The sequence below is a fragment of the Rhododendron vialii genome, chromosome 10a, assembly GCF_030253575.1.
Source record: "Rhododendron vialii isolate Sample 1 chromosome 10a, ASM3025357v1".
NCBI classification, from domain to species: Eukaryota; Viridiplantae; Streptophyta; class Magnoliopsida; order Ericales; family Ericaceae; genus Rhododendron; species Rhododendron vialii.
Window position 1 is genome coordinate 17,804,665 of NC_080566.1, and position 21,120 is coordinate 17,825,784.

The 21,120-nt window shown below is 38.2% G+C and overlaps 1 protein-coding gene and 1 long non-coding RNA gene across 4 annotated transcripts in view; both read right to left on the reverse strand.

Moving 5' to 3' along the window:
- LOC131303739 (uncharacterized) overlaps nucleotides 1-16,708 on the reverse strand; it is a 36,598-nt gene extending 19,890 nt beyond the window's left edge. Inside the window, exons 1-13 of one of the 3 annotated variants that reach the window (XM_058330719.1) lie at nucleotides 16,543-16,691; nucleotides 16,373-16,435; nucleotides 14,277-14,333; nucleotides 14,067-14,153; nucleotides 13,225-13,311; nucleotides 12,546-13,142; nucleotides 4,049-4,516; nucleotides 2,983-3,044; nucleotides 2,797-2,902; nucleotides 2,597-2,676; nucleotides 1,546-1,893; nucleotides 541-745; nucleotides 290-401 (exon numbers count right to left, since the gene is read on the reverse strand). In XM_058330719.1, the coding sequence (XP_058186702.1) occupies nucleotides 706-745; nucleotides 1,546-1,893; nucleotides 2,597-2,676; nucleotides 2,797-2,902; nucleotides 2,983-3,044; nucleotides 4,049-4,516; nucleotides 12,546-13,142; nucleotides 13,225-13,311; nucleotides 14,067-14,153; nucleotides 14,277-14,333; nucleotides 16,373-16,435; nucleotides 16,543-16,689 (2,142 nt within the window). In that variant the 5' untranslated portion in view covers nucleotides 16,690-16,691 and the 3' untranslated portion in view covers nucleotides 290-401; nucleotides 541-705. Of the gene's footprint in view, nucleotides 1-289; nucleotides 402-540; nucleotides 746-1,545; nucleotides 1,894-2,282; nucleotides 2,371-2,596; nucleotides 2,677-2,796; nucleotides 2,903-2,982; nucleotides 3,045-4,048; nucleotides 4,517-12,545; nucleotides 13,143-13,224; nucleotides 13,312-14,066; nucleotides 14,154-14,276; nucleotides 14,334-16,372; nucleotides 16,436-16,542 lie in introns of those variants that run through there. The other 2 variants (XM_058330718.1, XM_058330720.1) reach the window with 2 other exon arrangements.
- A 3,049-nt stretch (nucleotides 16,709-19,757) lies between these two features.
- LOC131303740 (uncharacterized) lies at nucleotides 19,758-20,991 on the reverse strand. The gene is made up of 3 exons (XR_009192171.1): nucleotides 20,924-20,991; nucleotides 20,566-20,800; nucleotides 19,758-20,175 (listed from the first exon to the last, which is right to left on the reverse strand). It is a non-coding gene; the product is annotated as an uncharacterized LOC131303740 (long non-coding RNA).
- Between the last annotated feature and the right edge of the window lie 129 nt (nucleotides 20,992-21,120).

Consider the following 21,120-nt stretch of genomic DNA (forward strand, 5'->3'; position numbering starts at 1 on the left):
GCAGATCTAGGTCTTCAAATGGATCTTCACCTCTAGTCAGTTGATCAACGAGGACTAACGAGGTTGGAGCCAGCTGAAGTCGCCTAATTCGCCTAGGTCGAAACGTGCTCTGATACCATGTAAACTTGGGGAAAAAGGAGAGCCCACAAACTTGGGTTTCTATCTCTCACACTTTGTATATATACGGACAAACGTACAAGTACAAATCTACCCCTATGTAAGACATACATAACAAAATAACCCCTAACAATTTAACAGCAGCTAAATATTAATCACTAAACAAACTTACTTTGGGCGGAGAGAGCGCAATCAGCTGATATAACTTGCATTAAAAGAACTTGGGGGAAGAACATTAGCTCCATGATGAATTGTACGTCAGCTGACCATAAAACAAGCAAATCCTGGATAAATAAGCAAATTTGAGCTGGGTAGGCAATTGCAATCTCACCAATGGTCCATGCCAAAAAGATGCTTGAGATGCAAATTAGATGAATATGGCACATAGACACATATCCGTATCCAAGTCCATGCAAAACGCACCATTTAATTTCTGGAAACCACAGCTCCATATGAATTCCAAGGCGCCATAAGAAATAACTTCTTTGTCAAAAGGCCGGTCATAATTCAGAGGAGCTATCACCAAGAGAAACTGTGTATTGGCAAGAAGTGACGGGTCTCAAGGTATTATCTTCTCCAAATTGAAAGTTACTCCACACCTCGACACAGCTCCTGAAATCTCATTAACCTGCAATAAAAATTTAGAGACCAATCAATGTCGCATAACAGCACATTTCTTCTCTCTTTTTTCCTTGATCTTGGGATAACAGTGGTCACAGCTTATTAATCTCATTGTGAAAGCATAAAATTAAACCAGTTAATTAGCACAAAATTAAATCACGAGGAATCTGAGAAACATCTAGAAAACCACATGTTAGTGCTTTGTATTGATATGTACATTATGGGTAGAACAATCAGAATTGCAGGAACTTGAAATTGCAAATAGCATGCAAGAATGATACATGAAGGCCGGTGAAATAGGAAAAAGGTTCACTTGCAAATTTACTATTATAGAACCCATTTCTTTAACTACTTCAATTCAACGATAGTGTATCATCACAATGGTAGGAAGCACAAGATTAACAAGCCTATGTAATCCAATTTCAAAAGATTAATATCGTTGTTGAGCATATAAGAAACAAGGCTTCAGTTCCGCAAATGCAAACCTACCGTCCGCTAGATTTGAAAGTAGAAAACGAATGGATGTCATAAATCAGTCTCTAGGGGTCCATGAAATTGCTAAAAAAGATCAGATGCACCAACGAGATTACAGAAAGGTCATTAATCTGTTTCAGAAGGGGGATTGAAGAATTTAAATAGAATTAACAATCATAGAACTTGTGTTCCTTCTTATTAGCGAGAAGTGGTTTCACAAGCTAAATGACATATTGCTATTACATTACCATTAAGATGATAATAAGGGCAATCTAAACAGACACTTCCCGAATTGTAGATGGGAATGTAATACAAGACAAAAAAAAAACTAACCTTTGCAGAAGCACCTCTGGATTATATGGGAACAGATGTTTTTTATGGAGACTCTGCACAGATTTTTTCAATGAAAGCAAACAATCCTTGGCATTCTCAAATGGTAGCTTCTTTGTTCTATAGTGCTTGCTACCATTCATAAGATCCTTCAGCCGTTCCTTTCCAGGAGAAAGAATCCCATTGCTTTTGACTGATGAAGAGGGTAGATGTCCCAGAATCTCTGATTCATCTGCAACAACTTTTCTTTTCTTGGCAGATAACTTATATACATCTGTCATGTTAACGATTCCCTCTTCCGTAGAAAATTCCACAAAAACATACCACGAGTCACACACACCACGCAAGGACCTAAAAGTTAATTATTTAAAAACAAAAGGGAAGTGAGAAGCACATCAAGTTTGGAAAGAGACGAAATATAAGAATCAACGCAGCCAAGTTTCAATCCTCTAAAAACTAACATGGGAAAAAAAAATTAACTTAATCCCAAATGATCTATTAAGCGGGGTACTTTGCAAAACTGAAAGTCCCCGTTAATTAATGTGCTTGTTTGCGTCAGCTATTCAAATCAATAAAATTGTGGGGGGAAAAAAAATCTTTCGAAGGCAAGAAAGCTCTAAAAATTAACTACACTGTTGTTACTTTAGCTTAAGTAGGAAACAGTTTGTCTTGGGCACAGGATTCGGGTAAATCATTGTTCAGAACCTATATCATATGGACTTTCCTAAGGTGTAAAGTACCTGTGTCACACACTCAACTCCAGTAAGGGTAGGCGTTGCGTCCACATTCACCAAGAAAACATTTTCCATTCGAATTTACTATGAAACTCTGCAAAAAAAAAACTCCCATATTCTGCATGAAATGCCTATGAGACCTACTAAACACCATTTTACCCATGAAACACGTGAAAAATTAATAAGAAATTTAAATGCTGTGTCCCATTTCTTTAATGAGAAGTGGATGAACTGGACACTTTGAGGCATGCGTTCACAAGAGTCCATGTACAGAGTTCCCAACATAAGAGATCTGAATGCAATTCAAGCAACTAAACTACCTCAAAAGATATTCAGCAGAATTGGCTCCTGTATCTTTTGAAATAAGGTAATCAAGAAGCACTTCATGATCATAGTGTAACTGCAAAGGTAATGAAGATTGTTCGCATTACTTTAGTCAATAACCAGTTCCTGTAAGTGAAGATAGAACATATAGACACTAGAATCATCTAAATGGTAGAAGAAGTCTTGTTGAACTTGCCTCTGCAAGAAACAGATGGAATAGATGTATGGGGTTGAAAAGGTTCGAGACATGGAAAAGCATGTCATCTTTCATCTCCTCAAAAGCACACCTGTCTTGGCAGATTCTACATGCCAACTCTCATTAGAATTCTGCAACCACTATTCTTAGTACCTACTAAAGCATACGAGCTTGTGTATTACTTACCGTTGCTTGGCGAAGAGAGGCACACAAAACAGTTGCAAGAGCACTTCAAATAGGATATCATCCTATATGCAAGAGTTAGATGAGGGATTAGTAGATAGAACTGTTCAAAAAAGGTCGTAAATCTAGGAACAAGAAATTACGAAAACAACAAAGTGACAACCATTCAAGCGATGAAACTTCGATGTCAATTTCACACTAGAAAATCACTAGGAGGCTGGAGAGATTAATCTACTACATAGGCACCGAATGCCAGGATTTGTTTTCTTTGCAATGGTGAAATGTCACACACACACACACACACAGAGAACTGGATAAATGCCTTTCCATCCTGCCATCTTTCCATAATTGCTGGGGCACGGGACAAAGCATGTTGTGTAGCCAAAATACATTAAGAGTCGGGACATTTATGTAATCAATTTTAATGAGAAAAACAGAACCCCTTCTTGGGAAAGATTAGATGAATGGGAAACCTCAAATACATCCGATCCCTCTTCAAAAAAACGAATACGTTCCTATCGCCGACAAAACCAATGCATAGTATAATTGCCTTCCGCACCGCACCAAAAACAATGTCTGATAAACACTGAGAAGGAAAACTAAAAGACACAATCACCATGAAAGAAGATCTAAATACCACAGCTATAAAGACTACGTCAAAGATAATTATTACTATTAAAAACCTCAGGGGAAGTCAGTGTCATTTACCCATTATTTAGTTCTTGCTAATGAAATATCTGTCTGCCATATAAGCCTACCATCTTTCAGATGTTGGTGAAGAATCTTATATTTTAAACAAAAACTTTTATCGACCTTAACATTCAGCACCACTGCTGACCATGATGTGTATGAGAAATACATGTGACCCACCCACCAGCAACTTCATAGATTGAAACATAGGTGGAAGAACAGATACAGTACCAACACAGCATTTAAGCACTTTCAGCAGAACCTTTACAAGCCCAGAGATACATAAGCCAACCTCAACAAAAGAAATGAACATCCAAGGTGGTCGCCTAAAAGAAATATACTAAGTTCTAAAACTATTGCAAGAGAATATGGAAATAACCTCGTGAATGAATAGCCTGAGGAAGGATAAGGAAAAGTTAGTGCATCTACTATAATAGGATTCACACACTACAAACATTTCGGCCGGAAGGTGCCCTTGAAGCCACCAATAAAGCTCAGATAAGCCTGTCTTTCTACTGCAACACTCGAGGTCAGAAACCATGCAGAGCTTCATATGTGCACAATGACACTCTTCAGCACTTTTGTCTCTCATGCTGACCAAACAGAGCGAACACCTCAGGAAAAGGAAAAGAGCTAGCCTTTGTAAATGGCTGGGTGTCCTACTACACATTCCGGCATGAGAAACACTTGATAAAAATGGGGAGCCTTCTAGACTGTCTTGATCAGACGCCAGCTGAGTCATTTGTAGCACTAAAAGATCATTGAAGTACTTGTGGATAAGGTGCAACCACGAAACAAGAAGAGAATACTCCAAATGGAGCTGGAAACTAAGCCTGATCATTAACACCTGCATAGGACGTCCAAATCAGCAAACACAGCAAACTACACACTTAATAACAATGTGCTGTTAATATTCATCAGCAATGGTGAGCAAGGGTACATCTATGATCCGAAAAAAAAATAACCATATCACAGCATAAACAGCTCTACAGCCAGAGACGCAGAATGGGAAAGGTAGTAGATATTAATACTTTGTCACAACTGTTCTTCAAAATCAAGTAAATATACGTCGAACACAAGGTTGTCAAATCATGAATTTAAATGGCCTTTTGTCTGAATTTTGAATCGAATCAAATCATGGACTTAAAACTGTTAGAGCCTCGGTCGCGGAACAAAAATATGTACATATGCGTGTAGATACTAAAGATTCATTATTAAAATGAAAGCTTCACCTCAATACAATAAAAAAGTTTGATTTTAACGATGATTATGTAGCCTAGACCCAAGTAGGAAAGAAACTTTCTTATATGGCAACATATGTGGGCTGGCTCTGAGCCCAACTGCGATCGGTAAGTTAGAGAATACAAGAATTAAAGAGATCGACTTGTCAAAATTCACATTCACGTAGGATTTGGTATTGAACAATATTAACAACTGCTTGTGTAATCATAGTCTAGAAAAGTAAAATACTATTAGTGACATCTTAAAGACGTTAATCCCATCTATTGACTCATATGATAATGAACTATGGAAATTTCACAAAACTCATAATAGCTAATTCATGAGAACAAGTTATGTAAGCTTTAAAAATATCTAGAGTGAATATTTTAATGATTGAGAAAATTGAGAAACAACGAATTAAAAATATGCTACAAATTGAGAATAAATCTTCTAATCGACAAGTTAACTAACAAATTTTACATGGGAATACGGGTTTTCGAACTTAACTATCTATGGAGTCATATTCTTGTTTTTCCCAAAAACAAATGAAGGTTAAAGTGGTTTCATATTCATCAAATGCAACAATTGTATTTTGCAAATACTTGACTTCCCTTTCTTACACCTCAATCGCCTACTCTTTCTAATACTTGACTGGCTCACAAGTTTTAAGCGAAAGGACAAGTTGATTCAAACCACTGCTCCCCCCAAGAGTGCATAAACTCAAGGAGGAAAGTAAAGCACTTCATTTAAATGCTTTAATACAGTTAGGTTTACCATGGTGAAAGCGAATTTTTAAGTAGCCTCGCTTTCAGAGCTACTCCCAGCTCACACTATGTTGGAGGTTGTTCTTCCCCCTCACCAAGACAGTGGGAGTGGTTGAAGGTTGAAAGCTCCATAGCCAATAGTCTACTAAGGCTGGTGACCTACTTCATAGAAGTACATGGAGATCTTTGTTGTGCTTAGGAGGAAGGAATGAATTGAATCGCAAATCATTCGGTTCATCACTGATTCCATCTAAACCTTCATTCCCTTATAGATTCGAATCATTTTTGGATGAATCATTTGAATGTTTGCAATTCGTGAACTGTTCGATTTTGACAACTACGGTCAAACATGACATATCAAAGAACTAAAGCTTTTTGTTGTGTGTGTGTGTGTGTGTGTGTGTGAGAGAGAGAGAGAGAGAGAGAGAAGGAAAGTATACATTAATTGTACATCAAATGGACAACCAACCATTTTTTGATGTAGCACGATAAGAGGCACACTAGGGAACATGTGTTCGTTCAATCTTTTGATGGGTTCAATTGATTTTGGCTATAGCACGGTGGAAAACTTTTCGGTTATAAGGCGAAATTCCTTGTATTGATGATGCAAATTTCTGATAGTGCTTCAGCTACAGGGGCATCAAGGAATACAGCAGAGCATACTTTTGTTCATACATGTTCGCTAAAACAAGCAAGGTAATTGTAAAGTTGGACGATAGAATAGAAACCCCAAAAGTAGGGCTATTTTCTCATTACGTTCAGTTATACAAGAGTAAAGAATAATTACACTCTACATCCTTATCTACTAATCTATTTACATAAGAGATTAATTATGCGCTAATTGCACACTACACCGATAACTTAACACTCCCCCTCAAGTTGGTGCGAAGATATCAATCAAGCCCAACTTAAACACAATGGGGTGGAAACTCTTGCTACCAAGTCCTTTTGTGAATATGTCATCTAATTGATCTTCAGATCTCACAAAAGGCATACATATCAAACCCTCGCTCAGCTTCTCCTTGATGAAGTGCCTGTCAATCTCTATATGCTTCGTTCTGTCATGTTGAACGGCATTATGAGCAATGTTTATGGCAGCTTTATTGTCACAGTAGAGTTTCATAGGACCATTATCAGAAAGTCCCAAATCACGTAATAAGGTTTGGAGCCACACAAACACCATGTATCATAGCTCTATACTCTGCTTCTACACTAGACCTGGCGACCACAGATTGCTTCTTACTCCACTAAGTAATCAAATTTCCCCCTAGGAAAATATAGTAGTCAGAAATAGAGCGTCTATCATCCACAGAACCAGCCCAGTCGGCATCAGTAAATGCCTCCAACCATAGGTGACAGTGATTGGAGAATAGAATTCCCCTCCCTGGGGCTGATTTGAGATACCTCAAGATACGATAAACTGCATCCAGATGTGAAGTACGAGGGTCATGCATAAACTGACTAACAACACCCACAGCATAAGTAACATCCGGTCGGGTGTGAGCTAAGTATATCAGTCGACCTACAAGTCGCTAATATCTATCCTTATCAGTGAGCTCCTCACATCTCCACTAAAATGATGATTCGCCTCAATAAGAGAAATTGCAGGTCTACAACCCAACATACCTGTTTCTTCCAAAAGATCAAGTATATACTTCCGTTGGGAGATAGAAATACCTCTATCAGACCTTGCCACTTCCATTCCAAGAAAATATCTCAGTGGTCCCAAATCTTTAATCTCAAATTCTTGAGCCAAACTAGACTTAAGTTGAGAATCTCTTCCACATCATTGTCTGCCATTATTATATCATCGACATAAACAATAAGGATAGCAATCTTACCAGCACCTCCCTTGATGAACATAGCATGATCTGCATGGCTCTGTTTGTAACCTTACCTCAACATAGCTTTTGAAAATCTGTCAAACCAAACTATAGGTGATTGCTTCAACCCATAAAGAGCCTTCTTCAATCTGCACATCTTTCCCTCAATCTCAAAGGAAGAAAAACATGGTGGTACATACATATACACCTCCTCCTCTAACTCCCCATGAAGGAATGCATTTTTCACATCAAACTGGCGAAGAGACCAATTCAAATTGGCAGCACAAGAAATTAGAGCTCGCACACTGTTCATCTTTGTTATTGGGGCAAACATATCCTCGTAGTCAATGCCATAGGTTCGAGTAAAACCCTTCGCGACCAGTCTTGCCTTGTATCTCTCAACTCTCAACTGTACCATAAGCATTCTGCTTGACAGTGAAAACTCACTTGCATCCCACTGATTTCTTTCCCCCTAGGAGTGACTCAAGCTCTCAAGTGTTATTCTTTTTCAAAGCCATCATCTCCTCTACCATAGCTCATTTCCACTCATATATCATGAACACATCCTACCAATTTTGTGGAATAGCTATAGAAGAAAGAGACTAAACAAAGGCATGGTATGAAGGAGATAAACGATCATAAGAAATACTGAGAAATGGGATGTTGGGTACATGACCTAACACCTTTCCGAAGAGCAACAGAACGATTATCAGAATCAATAATAGGAGGTTCAATGGGAGAAGATTCATTACCAGATGAGTCAACTGAGGAGTCCAGAACTGAAGCAGGGGATGGTGATTGGCAAGATGGCAATACACATGAAGATTGGCCTTTCTTTACTTTCTTTTGGTACGTTTTCCAAGGTAGTAGGCCATTCACTTGGTCTGATACGCCTATCCCCATCCACTCGTCCACCAATATCCTGTTTTGCACTATCAACAGACACTGGTTCCACTCCAGACTTCTTTTTCTCCCCCTCACTATGAAAAGGAAGTGACCATGACCCTTGATTCTGAGATGTAAACACCTCTTCCTCCCTCATCTCTTCCTGACTAATATACTGCTTCCCCTGAAGAGATCGTGTGGGGGGAGAGTAAAAAGACTCGGTTTCCCAAAAAGTGACATTCATAGAGACAAAAAACTTCCTAGAGTGAGGATCATAACATTTATAGCCCTTCTGGGTAAAAGAATACCCAACAAAAACACACTTATTGGCTTTATGACCTAACTTGCCACCAACAGGGTGAGAAACTCTTTGAGGAAGAGTCAAGACACGAGAACTGTTAGGAAGACACTCAATAGGAGTTTTGAAGTGAAGAACACTAATGGCATACGGTTGATAAGATAAGTTGCAGTCAAAATCTCTTCTCCCCATAAATATTTGGAAACATTCATGGTGAATAAAAGAGAGCAAGCAACCTCAACAAGATGACGATTTTTGTATTCAACAACTCCATTTTGTTGTGGAGTGCCAACACAAGTCGTCTAAAAAAGAATACTATTTTCATCTAGAAAAGCCCTAAAATTCCTATCAATATACTCAGTGTCATTGTCACTACGGAGAATTTTGATATTTGTGTCAAATTGAGCGCGCACCATCACATGAAAAGATTTAAAACAAGAAAAGACTTCACTTTTTTACTTAAGTAAATACACCCAAGTAACACGAGAATAACTGTCAATAAAAGTGACAAACCACCGAAAACCTTTGAGAAAGGTCACCGGAGAACCCCAAACATCAGAATGAATAACCATAAAAGGAGAGGCACTCCGTTTATTAATAGGTGCATAAAATGAACGTTTATGTTTTCCAAGCTCAAAGGCTTCACAAAAAAAATGACTCCTAGAACAATGCTTAATTAAATTAGGGAAAAGTTTCTCTAAAATCCCAAAAGAGGGATGACCCAATCTACGATGCCACTGATGTGACATAGAGAGAGCTGGACTCGTATCTGCTTGTAGAGCAAGACCTTATGACATGGGTGAACGAGGTGCAAACTCCAAAAAATAAAGGCCACCGTGTGTTTTACCACTACCAATCACTTTGCCCATGTCCAGTTCCTGAAAAACACAATGAGTAGGAAAAAAGGTCACTGAACACTTTGCAGAACGAGTAAGACTACTAACGGACATAAGGTTAATGGCAAAATTTGGAATATGTAAAACCGAAGAGAGGGAAATAAAGGGAGAATCGCGATCAGAACCTTTCCCTGAAATAGCAGAGAATGATCCATCTGCTATTCTAACCTTATCCTTACCGGAACAAGTAGAGTAAGAATCAAATACAGAGGAACAACCTGTCAAGAATCAAATACAGAGGAACAACCTGTCATATGATCTGAGGCACCAGAATCTATAATCCAAAAAATAGTAGAAGAGACAGTAAATGCACTAGCTGGAATACCTATGTGAGCAAAATAGGATGAAGTGGGACCTGCTGTGGGAGTGGGAGCTATAGTAAATGGAGAATCAGCCTGAGCCATTAGGCGCTTGAGAGCTTGCATTTCCCCCTGAGAAAATTCACTAACATGATCAGAAGATACCTAAACCCTAGTACTGACAACGCATGAGACCACGACCGCGTCCACCCCCTTGCCCACGAGAGGGACAACCATGTAACTTCCAACAGAAATCCCTGGTATGGCCGGGGTTGTGGCAATGATCACACCGGAGTGACTCGCGATCAATAGGCCCACTGCTAGCACCAGACTATGACTTGCCACTCTAAGGAACAAGCCCACCAATAGAACCAAACTGACCCTGAGGAATGGCAACCAAGGCAGAACGATCAAAAGTAAGAGTATGCACCATAGCAGCCCTCCTACTCTCTTCAATGGCATAGGCCTCTCCCGAAGACAGCAACGGAACACGACCCAACTCTTGCACTCTAATCGGATCATATTCCACGTCAAGACCAGCAAGAAATTCATAAACACGCTCTTTCTCTATCCTCTTCAGCCAATTAGCAGCATCAACAACACAACCAGCCTGAAACTCTGATAATAATCAAATTTCTGTCATGCTCCACTCAAGTCAGCAAAGTACACAATGAGGGATCGATGATTTTGTTCCAAAGTACGGAGTCTCTTCCTCAACTCAAAGCACTTTGCACCATTACCTTGCTGAGAATAGGTTTGGGCTGTGGTAGTCCAAATTTGATGTGGAATATCAAGAAGCAGGAAAGTATGGCAAATATCAACTCTCATAGAGTTAAACAACCAGGTCATAACTAACGATTTCTGAGATTTAAACTTCTTGAGTTCAACCGCCTCAACAAGTGAAGTAACAAGCCCCTCAATGAACTTTAACATCCCTTTGGCCTCAATAGCCAAAGTAAAAATACGAGACCAAATCAAATTGTTGGTACCATCCAACTTAATGTGACAAATATCCAGAGAATAGTTATCCAGAGTCCCTACACGACTCAACTCATCATTTGGACTAGAGGAAGCCTTTTGTTTTTCATCCGACATTTCAACGAAATTAGATGATAATAACCGATGTAGAATAAGAAAGAATAAGGCTCTAGAAACACTTACTTAATATGATTCAAACACTTAATATGATTCAAACACAAACCAACATAAAAAAAACTCTTACCAATCCAAATGAGAACTACCAGTCCAGACCCAACTTCACATTGTGTAGAAAGCACTGACGCAGCCACAAAAAAAAACTCAAAAAAAGGATCGCGATAGTCAAGAATTCCAGAAACAGCACAGACGTAGCTACCACGAAGATCACCAGAGAATCGCCTGAGGGTCACAAGGGTGAGGCTGGGTAGCGTCCGGCGAGTGTCGATGTGGCTGGGTAATACCAAGGCAAAGGTCTGCAGCAGTGCACAGCAATGATCGAAGGATATTGGATGCTGTCGAAGATCACCAAAGACTGGAACAAGGTTGTCGGATGCAGTATAGAGTCAACAAGGGGCTGTCAGGTGTTGAACGATGGGTAACAAAGAGGTTGGAAGTTTCTAACGATGGGTAACTTTGGATCTCTTGCTCTGATACCATGTAAAGTTGGACGATAGAATAGAGACCCAAAACGTAGGGCTATTTTCTCATTCCGTTCAGTTATACAAGAGTAAAGGAATAATTACACTCTACATCCTTATCTACTAATCTATTTACATAAGAGATTAATTATGCACTAATTGCACACTACACCCATAACTTAACAGTAATCAACAAGTTCAGAAGTCCTACCAAGCTTTTTTAATTCAAAAAGAAGACATGAAATACTTACGAACTACTTATAATGAACGCATGCAAAACATCTTGCCCTAGTTTTGTGACCATCATTTTGCGATATCGTATCAGAGTAGTAGCACAGTATCATGTCACATATTTGCTCATATCTATTCGTGCTTCTGGCAACCAGAAGAAAGAAAGAAAATACTCCTTCATAATGCTCATTTTTTATATGATTTATGAAATAAAAATGATAGCATCATGTTCCTTCATGAAGGAACATGATGCTCATTATACAACACTACATGATATCGTACAATGGTTTATACAAATTGAGCGAGTACAATGTTCCATGTTCCATATATATATAGAGTCCCCTAATTAGCTTAAGTGCGGATCTCATAGATCCCGATCGAATTTCGATGATCCGAGCCGCTCAATGTGATCAGAACGTAATTTTAAGGGTCCCCACGATAAATCGTCAAAAAAAATGTCAGGAAGGGCTTTATCCGAATAGTTTTTTTATTGAATGGTTCAAATAAAAACTGCTCAAATCAAACCCTTCCCGGTCATTTTTTTTGCCGATTTCTCGCAGATACTCTTAAAATCACGTTCTGATCACAATGAGCGACTCGGATCATCGAAATTCAATCGGAAAATGGGAGAAATGGGGAGGTACGCACTTAAGGAGTTTATTTAAAGTCCTCACAGGAAGCTCAATGCCACAAACATAATAACCAAACTTCATGTAGTACGTCTGAGTTTTAAATATAATTCCAACAGAATAATAAAAGAAAAGAAGAAGAAGATAAAGTGCATAAAACAAAACTCATCAAACTTTGAAATTCATTCAAAGAGCGACTAATGGAAATCCATACCAACATCTTGTGTCTAAAGTACTCAGACATGCCCATATTGTTTCGATCTCCATGACCAAGACACCAGGCTAAAAGTCTGGGAATGAGGTTGCTGATTTCACAAATAATAGGATGCGTATTTAAGGTCACACCAACAGCTTCCATCCACACACGTGAATTAACCAAGGAACAGAAAATCTGAACAAGAGTACCACGAAACAGGAGTGTTGAATCTAGTTGCCCAACTCTAGAGTAAAAATTCCCATTAGATATTTTAACAGCCTCACAATTCTGATCATTGTGAAGCTGATCCAATGACTTCCAAGGCAAATTTGGAAGACAAGAACTGATTGAATTCAAGTACACTTCAAGAAGCTGGTCATCAAGGTCCTCCTTCAAATGTTTCAACATATTGCGTAAAACCCGACCAACACAAGCCACTGAAGACCAATTAGCTTTTGTAAGTTTTGACGTCAAGGAAATAATGGCACTTGATGAATCGCGATTTGAAACCAGGGCTTTAGTAGTTGGATGCTCCAAAGAATGCAAAAGAGCATTAGAAATTGCCAACTCCAAGCAAACGCACAAGGATCGCATAAATTCACCCCAATTGCCTCCCTATTTAGCATATAACTCTAATAAGATAAGCACAAGATAAACAGGAATGAATTGAATTCTCAAGCTAACATATTTCACATACAGATGCCACCATGTAGTCAAAGATGGCTACAAGAATGTTTCCGGCCAAATGTTGAACAAATTGACTCTCAAAAGATAGGAAAAGTATCTGTAAGAAAACAAAAAAACATGAGTTCAAGAGAAGAATATTAGCAGGGGAGAAAGTGGACCTTGACAGCTCGGCAGCAATTCAAGTACCAGAAAACAGGTACAAATCATCAACAACACAATGGATGATGCTCCAAAATGATCTAAGCATTCATCTTAATATTCTGGTAAATGTTTCTTTTACCCCAAGGTCAGGTATTTCTAATACAAGGACAGTCATAGTACGACAATGTCTAAACACACGAGAAGCTTTTGAAATGCATATCAGCAAAGAGAGGCCTAAAATGGTATATCACTTAATCACACTACTTTCTAAAACTAATATGTTTAGAGTGGAATGTTCCACACTCTCTGAGTCATTTTGTGTCTTTATCTAGAGGCAACTTACTATTTTCCTTCATTATGCTCATACGCACACGAGCACATGATGTCTCTCCAAGCATACTGTTTCATCGACCACTTTAGCAATCTAGACACCCATCAAAACCAAAGTTCTCTTCAATGGCATTCAAAAATAAATGACAAGAACTTTAAGTCAGAGCAATCATAGTTCTTCAACATTAAAAGCTGAAAACTACATATCATGTTATATTGTTATTTGACAACATTGATATTACAACAAAGTAATAATCTCCCATCTTTAATAACACCAGGAGAAAAAGAAAAAAAAGAAGCTTCTCCCGGTAGTGCTGAATCCCACAGAATCACATTCAAAAAGGTGGAAAACTCATCTTTAGCATGATAAAGACCAATTACCAAGTCACCAATGAGCTTAGGCAAGCAGTCATGATCGTGACGAAGTGAAGTTTCGTGGTCAGAAGCTGCTACGTTCACCACCACAACCTGTTTCAGATTTGGAGGTTTTTAACTGATGGGGAGCTAAAGTGTCCAACCAATTTCAAATTCCATTTGACAAGAAAACGACATAATGAAGAGAAAAAGAAAGCAAGTGAGAGTGAGTCTGACATTGTCGTTGGAATCCTCATCAAGTTCATGTATCCACTGCTGGATTTGCCGAAAGAACTGAAAGATAATTCATAAAAGCAACCATCCATCAGCAAAACAAAAACCCCAAAATCGAAGAAAAGACAAGGGTAGGGGTGACTTCAGAATTTTATCTTAGCGGGACAAAAATGTACTAAAAATATTTTTGTACACAGGACACTCTATAAAATGGAAGTTTATACTTTGAGTAATTGAGTGAGAAATTATCGGGCTTAGTTCTTTTTTTTTTTGGTTGAACTTACACACAAATTTAAGTGAATTTAAGTGAATAGTCATCTTTTCTAATTTCTAACTTTATATGAATGATACAATATTTAAAAAATACAACACATCTATACTATATATTAAGCAAAAGTGTCTATTAGTGAGAAGGCCTCACGGCGCGAAGTGACAACAATTGATTGGCCAAAACAATTATTTAGTACAATAATTTTTGAATGTTTGAAAGAAATCTCAAATCTTTAATTTGTGGGATAATTTGTTCAAACATGGAATTTAAACATGTACAAGGATCCTATATTAATCAAGCAGGATTTGTGGGATGAAGGAAAGGTAGTTATGGCATAAGTAAATCCTACATATATACTATGCTAATATTGTTTGACCTTACAAATTTAAGTCTAATTTTCATTGCTTCGGCTTAGAAGAGGGAAAGAACAAATTATTCAATCAATGTCCGGATATGTGCCGATCAGAAAAAAATTTGCCCGGATTTGTTGGTTGCCAATAAGAGGATTTGTTGGTTGCCAATAAGACACGATATAAATTCCAAGTTTATAAATCTTCTCCCTTTTTTGTCATTTCCAAATCTTCTCCCGTTTTTATAAATCTTCTCTAGCAAATTTACGTGTCTAATTATGTTGAGGTCCTCAATTTTCTCTCATTCCGCAATTTGAAGTTCTTTGATGCATGTAGCTCCTCTCCACCCTGATGAGTATCTACTTCTAAATTTTTTTATCATTCCCACCAATGTCTCTACCAGAGTTATCTCATGTATGTAATAAAAATCTGCCATAATGTATGAAGTTATGAGCTGTGAAAGAAGAAATGCATAGGTAATACGTGCCACCGCTAAACAGCAAATTGCTGATGTGAACTTCTCGAATCATCCTTCATCTAGAAGGTAGGTATTTTCGTTCCTCCCTCATGTTAGTAGAATACCATATACATATTTTTTCTGTTCTTCCTCATGTGCTTTGACACTACAGGTGTCGAGTCCGCACTTGCTCTACGTAAAAATCAAGGACTTGACTACCAAGCATGTTATGAATTAACTTTTCAAACAATTTGTGTGTAAATTTCAGTTTAGAAGGACCCATAAAATGCTGGCTTGCTTAACCAACTCACAAGAACATAGAATGTTGACTTGATTAATAGTTGAGTTGAAAGTCTTAACTAATCTCCTTTTTATGTTGTTTAGGTCCATTTTCAAGATTGGATGTTGATGACTTAACCGCATTCAGTTATTTTTTAGTTCTGAACAATGGGAAGGTAAGTTCAGTTACTTTTTTTTTTTTTCATCAGTTCTTTAAATTTGCTGGAAATAATGTTTCTTTTTTCATCAGTTCTTTAAAATGATAGTATTATACACAGATTTACATAGAGGCAAAGCTAGGGTTGATGAGTATTCAAGAAAAACAGAAACTTAGCATAACATTGCATACAAATTGGGATGTTAGAGCCACCAACTAGCAGAAGAAGAAGCATGGCTCACCCATAACAGAAACTCAGCATACCAGTCGAACAAAAACATTAGGGATTAGGATTTAGCTGCAGAGCCTATTGTTTGTGTTTCCTTGGATTAGGGAAAGCATTGCAGGGAATGAGAATTAATGTCGTGGCGCAAGAGACTTTAGAATTTCTACAATTCTCCATAGTTAAAAGAAATTAAAAAAAAATTAATTGTCAAAAGTACATATTACGGAGTAGAATTTAAATTTTCTATGTTTTACGATTCCCGTGCTATTGCTGCTAGTATGTAAAAAAACCACAAAGTTTTATTGCATTTTTTGGACCCAGGGTGTTCGCTTGAGTCCGTGGTTTAAAGAGAAGGGAACCTGAGAAAGAACGATGAGAAGGTCTTTCTCGATCTCTTTGGCCAATTCCTCCTCCTGCAAATACTGGGATTAACACAAAGAATTCTAGTGAATAAGAAGATTAAACGGGATGTACAGAGCAATAAGGGAGTGCTGAAGGAAGAAAAACAAAGAGAATGGAATAAAATTACGGCGAAAGGACGGAGAGACTCGTCGATTAGACGGCACAGCTTCGAGTGTGCGGCGACATGATGCATTTTCCCCGGCGAGTGTTTTTCTTTCCCGGCGGGGTTCAGTCTTTGAGAGAGAGAGAGAGAGAGAGAGAGAGAGAAAGTCATTAGCAGCTGTAGCGCCTTCCAAATTGCTGGGATCATAACCCGTATTTGGGTGAAAAAGTTGAGAGTATTTGGGTATGAGCTGTGCTACGAGCACAGCATGCTATGCACAGAGCCCTTTTTTTTCCGCCTTGGGTCGCACAAAGATGATCGGAGCCGCTCATTTTGTTCAAAATATGTCGTTTAAGGTCTCTGTAAAAAACGAGTTTCGTTCGATATCGTTAGAGGTGTTAACAAAACACCCAAAATCACTTCAGAATATAGGCCTAAATTCTGAAGTGATTTTGGATGTTTTGTTAACACCTCTAACGATATCGAATGAAACTCATTTTTTACAGAGACCTTAAACGATATATTTTGAACAAAATAAGCGGCTCCGATCATCTTCGTACAACCCAAGACGGGAGAAAAAGGGCTCTGTGCACAGCATGCTGTGCACATAGCTTTTCTGTTTGGGTATCTCTATGTTAAACCTTTTTTAAAAAAAACCAAAATAAGTGTTTTTCAATCAAGTTTTTTATTCAATTTTGCTATCAACAGTGACAGAGATCCCGACCTCCGGCCCGATCCTAGGTGGAAAGTAAGAGCTCCACTCCCCTACTTCTTGCAGCTCAAAATTCAGAATTTCGAGAACATAGATCTACTTTCTCAGAGACTCGGACTACTCTCTCTCTCTCTCTCTCTCTCTCTCTCTCTCTCCTTTTCAAAACACGGTCTCTCCTCCATCTCTTCCCAAACTCCGATCGCACCACCACCATCTCTCCTCTCTCTTGACTAATTTCCCTCTACGCTACCCCGTAATCTCTCTTATCCATCTCTCCTCCTAAACCACCGCCTACGGCCGCTACACCACCGACAGCCACAGGGTAATACCACCTCCAACTGTAATCGAGTTCTTCTCTAGGTAAGGTTTTATATATTTATCTGTTCCATTACTATTTGTTTGCGATTTAAGGCTCTGTTTGCAATTTAGGGTTTTAATCGATCTCTCTTGATCACTCTGTCCATTATTGTTTGTTCCCTTCAAGACATTCCACTTTGATTTGGGCTTTATACGGGGTTTGAAGTGTTTGAATTAGGGTACATAAACTAATTGCAGATCATCTCTCTCTCTCTCTCTCTCTCTCTCTCTCTCTCTCTCTCTCTCTCTCTCTCTCTCTCTCTCTCTCTCTCACACACACACACACACACACACACACACGAAGTGATTTTTGCCTCACAGGAATTGAGGGCTTTGGTGTACTGATGGATTCATGAAATTTTTTGCCAAAGGCTGACTAGCTCCCTAGGCAGCCAACTAGTTGGTGCCTAGCTAGGCTGATTTTCATCTAGCAGTTGACCTTTACCTAGCTCTTAGAATAGAGTATCAGAGCGTATGTTTAAATGAATCACCAAACAAGGAATTATATTTTGCCATATTTTTGCAACTTTCTTTGACAGTTTGGCACAATCAAAAGGCTTAGACTCGCAAGGGATAAGAAGGTTGGGTTGGATCACTATCATTATGCTTTTGATTTTTAGCTTTGTTTGTGTGTTCAAATTGTTTTGACTAGAATGTATGCTACAATTTTATGTTAGACTGCAATTCTCTTATGGTTTTAGTTCGCTAAATTTTTTTAGTTGTTTGCGAATATCGTAGCTGAGTCTATGCATGTCTATACATAACTATCTTATGTTTGCTCACATGTTGCTAGTTCATCTTATTCCTTTCATCTGAAATTGTAAGAATTGTCATTTTTGATAGATATCATTTGAGTTGTTTGAAACCTACCTCAATTCTTTCACCTTTTGGATGAGGAAGTGTTGGTATGTAAAACGTGTAGTAAGGGGTGTAAAACACACATCAGTATGTAAATTTTGAGGCAAGGCCACCATTTTTGTGGAAATTCTTATAAGTGATAATGGAGCAATTATCATTACAAGGTAGCTGTGAAAATAGTTCCTGTGTGGGTGATTTTCAACTGAATAAACCTAGGTTTCTTTGTCAGTAACTGATTATCCTATTTTTGTGATTTGATTTTATAGCAGGTGGGTGGCGATTAGCGCTAAGAAGATTAGGTTTGAGGAATAGTAGATCTTTATGGGAGGATGTTAGTATGTTGTGCATATCATCTACTATCTATTCCCCATTCATGGTCGTGAACTTCCATGAGAAAGTTTAAATTCTTTTCCCTTAACCATCTTGCGAGGAAATTTGGACACGGTGGAGAAGACATAATGGAAGTAGATGTTATGTAGTTTGAAGTTGTGTTTTTCCTGTTATGGTGGAACTAAAGGTTTTAGCTTTGAGGGATGCAATGACTTAATTTAAGGAGTATTCCAAGGTTATTTGCCCATACGTTTTGTTCCCTATATGAATGGATACAAGTTTTTGATGGAACTTCATTATGTTGATGCTGCCAGGGGTCTGTTTTGAACCCTCTAATCATTGTTTTGAACCTTCTAGTTTCATGGAATACAGTAGATGTTTTATATAATGAGCAACAGAGATGTAATAGAAAACCAAGTAAATCCTACTTTTGAATATGATGCCAAATATGCATTCATCTGCAAAGCATTCAACTTAAGCTACAAACTGACAAAGAAAACATGATTCATGTTCAACATATGCAATTTTAAATTTCAACCATGTACAGAACATTAAAACCAAACGAATTAACCTGTATTGTAAGCAATTCAATTTTTTGAGCATCATATACTAGATAAAGGTCGAGAGTAAATGTTGTGGCACACATGAGAGGAGGACAAATAGAGATGTGTGGCTGTAAGGGCTGAGAGGGTCTTGAGAAACAAGCCCAAATTTTTTTTTTAAAACAGAAACAATCACACATTGATTAGGTTGTAAAGCAGACTCCCAGCAACCTCCGAGGAATTAATAGGTTTCCTAGGGCCAACAGTCCAAAATAATAACAGTGGTAAGATTCTATGGACATGGGATACAAGACACTCACAGGAAACTATAAAAATTCTAGGTTATGGCTATTACTGCATTGGATACGAAAGCAACTCACCAACATAAGAAAACAATGGACTAGATCAACTCACAAATTTCATTCAAGCAACTAGCACAAGTGTTTTTATTTCTTTTCTTTTATTACTGCTAATATCAACAATAATTGTTGCTAATGCGTCCTGAAATGCAGTTGGATATAGGACAGACATGTCCAAACTTGTCTCTATAACTGGTCTAATGATACAAGTCACTACGAATAAGTTAAATACGCCATGTGGCAAATGCCATGGTATCCTAACGTGTTTGGGGTGTGATTTGCGTCCGTCATGTGTTACACTGCTACGACTTTGCAACAGCCAGTCAGAGCTTCATAGCCCATAACAAGCCCAAAACTATGGAAATGCTACCGTTGACAAATTGCCATTAGGAAGCTACCGTTGACAAACTCGACAAATTGCCATCCATCCTAGCTATATAAATAGCACATTAGGAAGCTGCAAGTGCAATTGACAAGCTCGATCCAAAACTAGAATGCCCTGCAAAAATCGTGAAGTGTTGAGGAAACTGAATAGGTGATACTCTGAATAAAGTAGGGATAGCATGAGTAGCTTGTTAGATTTGGTTATAGTTACCAATCAAAGCATCATTACCCTCCACATATAAAGAAAAAAATTTAGCCATAATATGTAAGAGATTTGAAGAGAGCGAGAGAGTCAAAATGGGTTCAAAAGTTTGGGGAAATGTTTCCCGGTATAAATTTGGTTCTACTTTGAAACAAAAAGTCACTCTTTGAAATTACTCTGTCAGTAATGTGTAACTAAAAAATAGCTTCATAGTGCTAAGATGATAACAATTTGAGTGTTTAGAACAATCTGAGAAGAACAAATAACTCTAGTGAACAAAACTAGGGCAAAATGATCTATTACCAGTTTTCAAATGGACCTTCTTCATTTAGGACTTTGATCTGTAAATATGCTCTTCAACAAGAGGAGTTCTAGAGAGAGCGATCCATTGGGGGAGAGAGAGGGAGATTTTGCGATTTCCTAATTTTGGGGAAGAGAGAGAACTGGTATATATGAGAGAACTAATCTGCAATTTGTTTGTGTACCCTAATTCAAACACTTTAAATCCCATATAAAGCCCAAATCAAAGTGGAATGTCCTGAAGGGAACAAACAATAATGGACAGATTGATCAAGAAAGATCGATTAAAACCCTGAATCGCAAACAGAGCCCTAAATTGCAAACAAGTAGTAATGGAATAGATAGATATAGAAAACCTTACCTAGAGAAGAACTCGATTACTGTTGGAGTCAGATGGTGGAGGTGGTATCACCCTGTGGCTGTCGGTGGCAAAAATGCTTGACGATTTCCTAGTCCTAAATTAATGGGTTGCCCCAAGCGTAGGGCAGAGATTGACGTAGCACAATATTCGGTAAGACTGGAGTCAAATCCACAAAGACGGTGATGTGTACTGACTTA